The sequence below is a fragment of the Sorex fumeus genome, unplaced genomic scaffold (genome assembly GCF_029834395.1).
Source record: "Sorex fumeus unplaced genomic scaffold, SorFum_2.1 ptg000037l, whole genome shotgun sequence".
Classification (NCBI taxonomy): Eukaryota; Metazoa; Chordata; class Mammalia; order Eulipotyphla; family Soricidae; genus Sorex; species Sorex fumeus.
This window is the reverse complement of record NW_026606094.1, coordinates 32,337,555-32,349,620: the sequence shown is the minus strand read 5'-3', so window position 1 is coordinate 32,349,620 and position 12,066 is coordinate 32,337,555. Positions and strand designations below refer to the sequence as shown.

General features: G+C 33.9%; 1 protein-coding gene across 1 annotated transcript in view; it reads left to right on the top strand.

Annotated features, from left to right (window-relative positions):
- Window positions 1-12,066, top strand: part of SEMA3C (semaphorin 3C) — a 177,225-nt gene that overhangs the window by 101,453 nt on the left and 63,706 nt on the right. The window contains exons 4-5 of the mRNA XM_056118107.1: window positions 3,070-3,189; window positions 9,493-9,583. Coding sequence (XP_055974082.1) covers window positions 3,070-3,189; window positions 9,493-9,583 — 211 coding nt within the window. The remainder of the gene's footprint in view (window positions 1-3,069; window positions 3,190-9,492; window positions 9,584-12,066) is intronic.

Genomic DNA, 12,066 nt, shown 5'->3' with positions numbered 1-12,066 from the left:
AACTCAGTTTATCTCACTATGAGTTCATGTTTAAATCTACTCTCTGTTGCTCATCTGAAGCTGAGGTCAGGAGGACAGTAACTTTAATTACTTTTCTAGTTTCATCACACAATAAACTTCTCTTCCCTCCAGGCATTGTTTCCCAAGGAAATCCTGCACAGTCATGCCTCCATTTTAAAATTCATATTCTGCTTTCTCCTGGAATGTTCTTTCTATGTGCTTTTACTTGTCGGTATCTCTAGCTTACTCTTTAGTCCGGCTCAAATGACACCTTTCTCTGACCTTTTCACCCTGGGCAGCACAATTCTTTCTCTTCTCTTACCTTTGTTAGCAATTATATACATATAGACATATATATGTACTTGTGTGTATACATATTTATATACATATATATCCTGATTGCAGCACCTAGTGCAACCTGATGATGTATTTATTATGCCTTCCTTTCTCTAAAAGCAGGAATTGAATCGATTCATTCCAGTGTTGCTAGCATCTTCTACAGTGCATACGTAGAGCAAGTTGATTAGATTAGAATGGTCTGGACAGAGTAATCTGGACAATAACTAAGGCAGCGCAGTGGAAATGGAAAGAACCTCATACATTACTCTTGTCAACTCAATTGGTTTTCTTTACTTTGATGTTCTTGATGGGATTATACGGGGGTGCCAGGGAGGCAGTTGGTGGGTGTAATGCCTACATACTGGAAGATGGGGAATCTGGATGGAGGAGGCCCAGTCCCAATCTGAGCAGGTTTAGAGATCTACGCCCCGGGTCCCCACACCTAGGTTCCTCTGCTGGTTCCTTCATGTGTGAGGCTCGTCCGAATATATGGAGAGTGGTCTTAAGCATGGCTGTGGCTGGAACCAGAGGTCTTCAGCTTCCAGGGCTCTGTTCGGGGTGGGAAGGGAAACTCAACTCACCCTCTTCCAAGGGGCCCCAGTGAGGACAGCCAGGCGCGGCGTCAGGAGACTACTCTGTTCTCTTCCGGGAGTCGTGTTTTATAGTCTCTGGGTCTTGGGGATTGATGGGATTACACGGCAGCCAGGGGCAGTTGGTGGGTGTAACGCCTACATAGTTGTTGGGTGTAATGCTTACATAACCCCATCAATGGCCAAGACGCCAGGAGTGATCCCTAATCTCAGGGCCAGAAGTAAACCCTAAGCAACACTTGTGTCTGACCAACACTGTACCCCCCAAAAAATTATAATAAAAGCCTAGTTTACTCTTCTACCCACAGAATAAAGCTCAGAATCAGGACTAAGCCCTGAGTACTGCCAGGTATGGTTGCCCAACAAAAGCAAATATTTGCTCTACTCATTTCCCATGCTATAACCTATCAGGTGAACTAAGAAAGCTCTCAGTCTTATTTTCTAAAAAGAGTTGAATTGTTTAAAAAAAATAGAATAACTGCTAACTGTCTAAATAGCATATGTTATGCTCAATAAATGTAGCTCACATTAAAGGTAAAAAATCAAACTTTCTGGCAAATAGTTAAAATAACATTATGTATAATGGTTTATATATACATCTAGCACATAATACATTCTCAAAATGTTAGCAATAAATACACTTATATCTCTGTTATAGAGATAGAGGCATGTGAAAGTATGACCTGTTTGAAATATGAAAACCTATTAATTTTTCTCATTTTTACTAATATTAGTATAATTCATGATGGTAGACTTTAATAACGAAGACTAATCAAGCATAATCTATTATTAATCAAACTATTGAATTCATGTCTTAAGGGAAAATTATGTATAGAACTTAGAGCAAAGTGAGTTATGAAAAATTAATCCACATTGCTCCAATATCATAGACATATTATATGCATGCTGCACTCAATAGTTTTTCTCCCGAAAAACATACTATCATCTGCATTTGTATAATCAGCTTTCACATGCTCCAGTAAATAGGTTTCAAAAGCGAATGACATTATATATTTAACAAAAATGCCATGTCTTAAAATGAAAGGATATAGTTTGATATTTAAGGGATAATTTATTTAATACAGAGTTAATAATTGATCACTTGATAATAAAATTTTATAATAGAAATTGCTGTATAGAATTATGTATATAGAAATATATGTTTGTTAGCAAGTAATAGAAAAAAGATATGACACAATTTTGATTAATAATAAGTTAAATATAGGGCTGGAGCGATAGCACAGCGGGTAGGGCATTCGCCTTACAAGCGGCCAACATGGCCGAGCCGAGTTCGATTCCTCCGCCCCTCTCGGAGAGCCCGGCAAGCTACCAAGAGTATTTGATATGCCAGACACAGTAACAACAAAGTCTCCAATGGAGACGTTACTGGGCCCGCTCGAGCAAATCGACGATCAACGGGAGGGCCTTTACCTTTACCTTTACCTTTAAGTTAAATATACAACCTTTAGAGGCTGCATAAATGGCTCAAAGAGTCAGAGCGAATATTTTGAGTGTAGGAGTCTTTATTCAATGCTCAGCCTGCCTGGTTCCCCAAGTACTATGCCAGGAAGGACCCCTGAGCCCTGCCCCAGGATTATCCCCTCACACCATCAGGTGTGACCCCAAGCCAAATCATTATTTTGTCAACTTCTGTTTTAACAATTGGTGTCGACGATAAGGAGATGACTACTGTATGTTTCATAGAAAGTAATAGTGCTGGCATCTTGCACAATTTTTTTCTCACTAACTATAAAGGAATAAGTTTGACATTGCTTGTAATAACATGTCTGCTTGTATAAGCACAGTTTCTTTGAAAACATCTTTATATAACATGTGTGTACATGTATATTGTTTTGAGAAAAATTGAGAAAGCAATCTGTAACTTACAATTTCTTTCTTAAGAACATGTTTTAGAACATTACAACTTAATAGTATATAAAATGTTGAAATATGAGAAAACTATTTTACTCATGACCAAAGACACCTTCCTCCTGAAACAAATCAGTGGAGTAAACCATGTTGTTCTCATTAGCTAGAATCATAAGAAACAAAGTGAACTGAAAGGAAAATTGTAGCAAAGTATAAGTTCATACTTAGAAACAGTAAAACTTACTAACTGAATATTTACCTAATCTTTTAGCATGGCTGTGGGAACTTTGTTCGTGTGATTCAGACTTTCAACCGCACTCATTTGTATGTTTGTGGGAGTGGTGCTTTCAGCCCAGTCTGTACTTATTTGAACAGAGGGAGGAGATCAGAGGTAAGTGTAACATTTTTTCATTCTTAATTTTAGTGTGTAAAGCAGTTCTTATAACTATGTCTAAGAGTTAGAAATTTAGAAATGTCAATAAGCTTTAAAATACTCCAAGCCCTTTAAAATTAAGGGTAATACATTTGGTTCCTATATTCTAGTTAAAGTATAGTGTTTTCCCCTCAACTCAATATGTGTATATTATTGAATAAGTGACATATAAACATAAATAACAGTATTTTGTTAGTGTAAATAATAAGTTATGTATTCATTTATATTATTTACTAATAATGTATTTTTATCTGTATCTTGGAGTAGAATAACGATAATGGAGAAAAAAGCATAATTAGGCATTCATAATATTTGCTCCATGTCAAAGGAATATTATAGTGTAAAACTGCTTTCTTATATTCAAGCTAAGTATTTTCTCATTCATCTTTCAAATGTGTTAAGTGTTATGATATTTAGATGATAGGATGCTAGGTGACTAAGTAAAACTATATAATCTTTCTTTTTAGGTCATCATCAGTTTTTACTAGATTATTTAACTTGGCTCAAGAACTGCAAAATTTGATTTGTGTTTACATAAAGAAAAGCATTTCTAAATATTTTTCAAAACATGGTTAAGACATAGTTCAGTATTAGCTTCCTGGACCTTCATCTATGATATTTGAATATATGTTATCTTATTTTACAGTTATTAACTAAGAACACTGTGTTAGACAAAAAGTTTCTCTTATTTTTCTAGTCAAACAAGTTGCTTCATATAATACAAATACTTTTCAAAACAAATTATTGTAATTTGGTTTTATTGTATAACAAATCTAGTGAATCTAGTTCTTAATTCATGTCTTAAAACAATTTTAGGGATTAAAAATTATAGACAAGTTTAAGTATAACTATTGTCATGTATTGTTGAGAAAGATTAATCTTTTATGAGATTGCTATAATTTAACAAAGATTTTGTCTTTATTCTTTTATTATTAAATATATTTATTCCAGAATTAAAGTTTGTACTAATCTGTCTTTTGGTGAATAAAAAGTCTTTAAAAGTAAATCAATAATTATAGCTTAATACTGAATTGAAACATTTCAAGTGGTTTAGAAAGACATGAAATATTAAGATTCTTAAAGAAAAAGTAAATCTATGCTTCTTGAAAAAGTACAGTTGGCTGCATTGAGCTTGTCATTACAACCACATGCCTGTGATCAATTGATTAAATAAACTCCTGCCCCAGACGTCTGCAATCTGTCTGACACTCCATTGAAGACTATGCAGTCACTGTACAAGCCAACAATAGCATAACATTTTTCAGAGTACAGGATTCAATAGAATCATTTTCCCATGTACAAATTGCCCACTATGTACATCAAGGCTTGGTTGGAAAGCCTGTCCAAAGAAATAATCTCCTTTGAAAAACCAGCATGAAATAAATTTTAATCACTTTGCTAAAGTATGAACTGCTTTAGTCACACTTCAAAAGATATGTTTTAAAGAAGAATTTTCATTAATCTCTTTAAATAACATCAACATCTGAAGAGGCAATTTAAGTATGAAAAAGGTTATTAATTTTAACCTTTATATGTTTTCCTTGGTATCCAAAGCATCTTCCCATGACACCATAATATATCTATAGTATTTAAATTAGAATTTAAATATAGGATACAATTTTACAAACATCTGATGTATTTTTTATGTTATTTAGTTTAGAATAAAACATTCTTTCACAAAATGATTGCTAAGTTATGTGGAAAGTGGCATTTTGCAATAATTATCCTTCTTGTTCTCAGCTCACATGTATTTTGTGATTCTTAGAAGCTGTCATTATTGCAAATACCTGTGTTAGTACTACTATAAGACACTCCATGTTTTTAAAAGTAATTTGAAAGCAAGCCAGGTTAATCAATTATTGATTTGTGTTTCTGAGACATTATCCAACACCTTTTCATTTGCCTTTCAACAAGCTATTTACTGGTTCTCAAAAAATATTTTTGGATATATACCAATTACATATAGAATAATAAGCTTTAATATGTCCCATTACTCTTCCATTGTTACATCGTACTAATTTAGAGCTTCCTGATAGCATTTAAATTTTAGCAGTTCAAAGACTCTAGGATTGTTGCTGTGTCATTTCCTAACTGTGTCTCTTCTCTTATATCCACTACCATTTCTTCCAGTGTTTGACTCAGAAAAACAAGTAAAATATCATAAAAAATAATAACTTAAACAAATAAAATGTCAAAAACAAATAAAAGTTAAAATCAACTGTTAATATTTTTTTTAAATTTTTATTAGTGAGACACCTTGAGTTACAGTTGCAGATTTACAAATTTTGTTCTTGGGTTTCAGTTATACAGTGATCAAATACCCATCCCTCCACCAGTGCCCATTTCCCACCACCATGGATCCCAGTATCCCTCCCCCACCCACGTCCCCATCCCACCCTGCCTCTGTGGCAGGGCATTCCCCTTTGTTCTCTCTCTCCTTATGGATGTTGTGGTTTGCAAAAGAAGCATTGAGTGGCAATCATGTTTGGTCTATAGTCTACTTTCAGCATGCTTCTCCCATCCTGGGAGGATCCTCCCAACACCCTTTATTTGGTGCCCCCTTCTCTATCTGAGCTGCCTTTTCCCCCTAGCGGGTGTGGCTGGCCTCCAAGCCATGGAGCAAAATTCCGGGTACTAATCTAAGCATTCTTGGATGTTAGTCTCCTATTGTGTTACTTTATGTTCCCCAGATGAATGCAATTTTTCTATGTCTGTCCCTCTCTTTCTGACTCATTTCACTTAACATGATACTTTCCATGTAGTACCACTTGTATGTAAATTTCATGACTTCATCTTTTCTAACAGCTACATAGTACTCTATTGTGTAAATGTACCAAAGTTCTTTAACCAGTCATCTGTTCTCAGGCACTCAGGTTTTTTCCAGATTCTGTCTATTGTAAAGAGTGCTGCAATGAACAAACAAGTGCAGATGTCACTTCGATTATACTTTTTTGCCTCTCTGGGATATATTTCCAGGAGTGGTATTGCTGGGTCAAATGGGAGCTCAACTTCTAATTTTTTGAGAATCGTCCATACTGTTTTCCAAAAGGGCTGAACCAGTTGGCATTCCTACCAGCAGTAAAGGTCGGTCCCTTTCTCACCACATCTATGCCAGCACCGGTTGCTTTTGTTCTTGTGGATGTGGGCCAGTCTCTGAGGTGTGAAATGATATCTCATTGTGGTTTTGATCTGCATCTCCCTGATGATTAATGATGTGGAGCATTTTCTCATGTACTTTTTAGCCATTTGGATTTCATCTTTGAGGAAGTTTCTGTTCATTTCATAGGCCCATTTTTTGATGGGATTGGATGTTTTCTTCTTGTGGAGTTCAACCAGTACTTTGTATATCCTTGATATCAACCCCTTGTCGGATGTGTATTTGGCGAATATCCTTTCCCTGTCTTTGTATTTTGGTTACTGTTTCTTTTGAAGTGCAGAAACTTCTTAATTTAAGATAGTCCCATTTGTCTATCTCTATTTTCACTTGCTTGGTCAGTGGCGTGACATCTTTGAAGATACCATTAGCTTCAATTGCATGGAGTGTTTTGCCAACTTTTTCTTCAATGTACCTTATGGATTCCGGTCTGATGTTGAAGTCTTTAATCCACTTTGATATTACTTCTGTACATGGCATTAGGCAGAGATCTGAGCCCACTTGTTTGCATGTAGCCATCAAGTTTTGCCAGCACAATTTGTTAAAGAGGCTTTCCTTGCTTCACTTCACTTTTCTTGCCCCCTTATCAAAGATTAGATGATCATATGCTTGGGGGGAGATGTCAGTATATTTAACCCTGTTTTTGCACATTCTTGGATTATTACAACATCTCATCACTGTCTGACTTTACCTGTCATCTAGCAGACAACCTTATCTTTGACTGACCAAGAATGTCACAGGTGACTTTGAATATCATAGGGATTAGAGTTATACCCTATAATTTTTGTTATAAATTAGTCACTAATATTTTCTCAGAATTTCTTGTAGCTTTTCTTCTTGACAAGAAGATGTTCATAGTCTTGTATATAAACTTCTTTGATCAAAACCCTTCATCACTGTATTTTTAGCACTCATTCCCTTTCTCCTGCATTTGTTCTTTTCTCATTTACAACCAGAATTGTGATTTATTTATTTAAAATCATTATCTCAGTGAAGAATATATGGAATTTCTTAATTGATCTGTTCACAGGAAGAGTAATATGTAGGAACTAAAGTAATTTAAATGGTAAAGAAAGGATATAGTTAGTAAATACAGATACTACACTTTACTACATAACATTGCAGATTTTCTGCCATTTGTTTTTGCCAAACTTGGGAGATTAGACAATTGGAAGTTTTTCTTAATTGCGCTGACGTTATTAAAGGTAGGGTTGACAATTTTTCAGCAACGTATGATAAAAAAGAGATAAATTGAAATCACAAGTTTCCTAAAATAAAATTTTGATAGAGACATTGACTTTAAATTGTGAGAAGTGATTGACATCAAAGTGAGAGATTCAGTACCTCTTATGTATCAGTACAGGATTTACCAACCTTTTATCTGACCATGGTCCCCTTTGGACCTAATTTCCTTCCCAGTATTTCCCAGTATTTCTGGATGGCCTCCTACTCTTGTGTTTTTTCCCCATTTATGCAGTACTAATCTGTGACCACCTTGGAGTATTAGTGAACATCTCTTTGTGTGTATACATGTGTGGTTGTGTGTCAGTCTGCTTGGTACTCTAGAAGCTGAAGATGTGCCTTATTTAAGGTTACGCATTCTCATCAGCATCATTGGAAATGTATCTTAAAGGTTGCTGATCAGTATATAGGTCCAATATTGTATTGGTATTTCAAATTTAAAGTATATTGTATTGCCTTCTATGAATTTTTTATCAATACATTTTTATTCAGAAATTTAAAAATAGGTTCATCCTATAGCATGCAAAAATAAAGGAGCAATATGTTTTAAATATTCCTAAAAGGAGTTCTGGTACTTTTTATGACTTAGTGCATTTTGTTGAATTCTATCATTTTGTACTGAGTTTAGGCTTTATATAGATGATGACTATTTAGAAATAATACATAGAGGAAAACCTCCTTTAGAAGACCCTTTCCATAATCAGGGACCTTTTTAATGTTCTTTCCCTTTTTTTCACTTCTCTCAAATAAAATCTTATCTGGAAAATGAAAAAGAATAAGGAAAGAAATCATAGTTAAGAAACAGAACACTGAATTTTTGTTTTGTACTTTGTCACTAGCTGCATAATCTTGGACATGTCATACATTCCTCACCTGTAGAGTTGTTCATATTATTGAACTTTTTCAGACTAAATGACTATGATTCCCTATTGCTTCAAGGATGTCTGGCCAAGACACCAAATTCAATCAACAAAAATGAGCTAGTTTTATTTTTATTATGGAGTCAAAACTTCAAAGTCATCTCTGTATTCTTCGTCTTCCTGATCCCCATCCAATTGGGAATTGATTTCCAAGCTTTGCTGATTTTAACTTTACATAATATCCTCCTCCTTTACTGTTCTTACCGTGACCATTAAGATCCTGGCATTTCAGATTATTATTACCTAATTCCTGGACTATTGCAACTGAAAACTAAATTATTTCCTTGAGACTGTATTTTGTTTTCATAACTGTCATTTTCAGTTTTCTTGAATCACATGGTGAGTCCCAACCTTAAAGCAACATTTTGATTCTTTCATTATTTTTCATGCTCAAAAATATCCTGAATTGCTTTTCAGGGTATTTAAAATTCTTAACTTAATAATAAGTCTCTCCATCTACTAAAAGGAATATATTTCCTTTGAATTTTAGTTGTAATGCTTACTTTATATAATTTAATAATAAGGCTCTCCATCTACTAAAAGGAATGTTTTCCCTTTGAATTTTAGTTTCTCCAAGCATTTTATTTTTTTTATTTTTTTTTTTTTTTTGTGTGGCGCCCTGCTGCAGGGAGGATGGGGTTCGAGTCTCGCCCACTCACCATGAACCCCGACCGTGTCCAGCTGCTTCTCAGAGCTCTGTGACCCCTGACCAGACACGTCTGCTGGGGACAGCACTGCTGAAGGCCCAGGGGTTCTTCTCCAAGCATTTTAATACCTAGCACATAATAGGTGCTCAATATATGTTTTCTAAATAAATAAATGATTACATGAAACACTTTAAGCTAAATTATTAAATACTTAATCATATTGTGTATAATGCTTTATACATCCTTATTTCATGTACTTATTGTTTCTACATTATCTATTTCTATATTTCTAATTAAGGACCAAGTTTTCATGATTGACTCCAAGTGTGAATCTGGAAAAGGACGCTGCTCTTTCAACCCCAATGTGAACACTGTGTCTGTTATGATCAGTAAGTTGAAAATAAAGTAGAGAAGGAGTTGTATAGAACAAAAAAGAAATTCAGTGAGCCTGATGAGATAGTACAGTGGTTAAGACTCATGGATTTCATCTTTATTTGAAGCCCCCACACTTCACCTATTTCCTGGAACACCAATAGGAATAATACTCTGAGCACCATTGAGTATAGCCCCAAACAAAACAAAACTAAGCTAAAAGAAAATTCAGTGACAAAACGTCATGATGTGGTGTTCCCATTTTGGACATTGGCATTAATTATCTTGCATGAAAAAATAATGATAATTATGAGCCGATACATAGAAATTTTTATTTCCATTTCCATGAAAATTTATGATTAAATTATAAGTGTAATTTTTCATCTAATATGGCACCGATATCATTTCCTACATCAAATCAACCAATTACAAAAATGTTCACAGGTTTACATAAAAATATTTTTATACATACTTTTCTGATATTGAGAATATTTACATTTCTCCTACTTTAACATTGCACAATATTTTTTACCATCTAATCTTAATGTGCAAATTTGATGCTTTTTTTGCTATTTTCAGTCATGTAATAGTACAACAGAAGTCAGATGATATCAGTAGCACTTATTAAAAAAATTCAAGAAATTTTTCTCACCAGTATAAGTATAATTGGAAAGAAAAATATTTTGGTTTTGATTTTGTACCACACCTGACAGTGCACCAGGGTTTACTCCTGATTCTGAGCTAAGGGATCATTCCTGGAGAGGCTTCTGTGTCTATTTAGTTTGCCAGGATTTGACTCAGGTTGGCCGTGTGCGAGGCAAACACCATACCCATTGTACCATCTCTTTAGCCCACAAAGTGTTTTCTAACTGAAATTAAAAGATTTACATATATCTTTTTATAAACCTTACAAATAAATTATGAAAATCTACCTACTACTCTCAACTGAAATATTTTCCAAAGTTACATAATCAATTATTTCATATTGATACAAAATTAAGTAGAACACTTATTATTCCAAACTTATTAAAATTAGTTAGAATTTATGACAGGAGATAAAGCCAATTAGACATTCAGTCTTTAATAGCTTCAATATAACTAATGCAATGGTAACAATAGGATTAAAATTGGCCCTCTATGTGTCTCATCTGAGTGCTGTATACAATTCTCAGTGTCCGGTTTTCTTTTCCTTCCTGGAATCAGATATGATCAATGATAACTATATTAATCAATCTAGGTAGTAACATAAATTTAGGATTCACTGTCTGGGGGTACGATCTGTATAGTCAATGATGGTAAATCACTCAGAATCTTTTTATGCACATTTAGTTATTTGTTCTCATGGATTCAGACCCCTGCTTGCCTAGGAAGCAGAACTTGGCTTCACAATTTATGCCACACCTAGTTGCTAAATTATGGAGCCAGTTCATGACCTGGGAGCATATATTAAAAACATTCCATTCTGAACTGGCCAACAGATTTTTTTATTACTACACAGTGAACTTAGAGTACTTCAAAATGTTCAGGCTTGCCAGAATGCCTAAGACATTAAGGTAGCAGAGGGAGTAATTCTAGAACACCAATGAACTTTCTTTGCAAGGTTGTTCAGTGGACATATTTTTTTTACTTAAAAAATATGTTTTACTACCTTATACTCAAGGGACACATACCAATTCAAAAGTTACTTTTCTTACTAAAAATAAACTGATAAGGATGTTAACAAATAAAGTAAACGTCTGTTATATATACATAAATTAATGCAACAGATTTTTCCATTAATATTAATTTGATTGTTAGATATATTTTTGGTTTATACAATATATTTTTATGTCTTTATGTATTAATATCACATATTAATTTTATAATGATATATGGATATCTCTCATGCAATATATGATTGTTTTATTAGCCTGCTATTAACACAGTATTGTTGTTACCATTACAAAAGAAGCATTTTGCTTCCCTTAATGTACTTTATAGAGAAGGCAAAACATACAGTTTTAATTATTTTTAATGGGCCTGTCATTAATTAGTAAGAGCTGTTACTTTAATCTACTTAGCAAAATTATAGAATTGTAATATGTGGTGAAATATTTTGTGATAATAATCAAATTCCCATATTTTCCAAATGAGAAAATGGAAATTCAGTTTGGTAATTAACTGAACTGTTCTAACTTTCTTAAAACTATCAATGTTAGATATTAAGTTTAGAAACTTAGAAATACATTTTGTATTTATTGGAAGAAAGCAGTTAATTAAGATATTTTATTAACTTTAGTATTTGTGTGTTTCTCCCATTTCATATACTCTGTAAACAAAGATATTTGATGCAATTAAGTTCTGGAAGGGAAATTTTTGCTTTGATGTAGAATAAAGTGTTTTTGGGTTTGATTTTTAAAAATATATATTGTGGCTGAAGAGTAACACAGTGGGTAAGGCATTTGCCTTGCACGTGGCTGACCCGGGTTCGATTCCCAGCGTCTTATATGGTTCCCTGAGC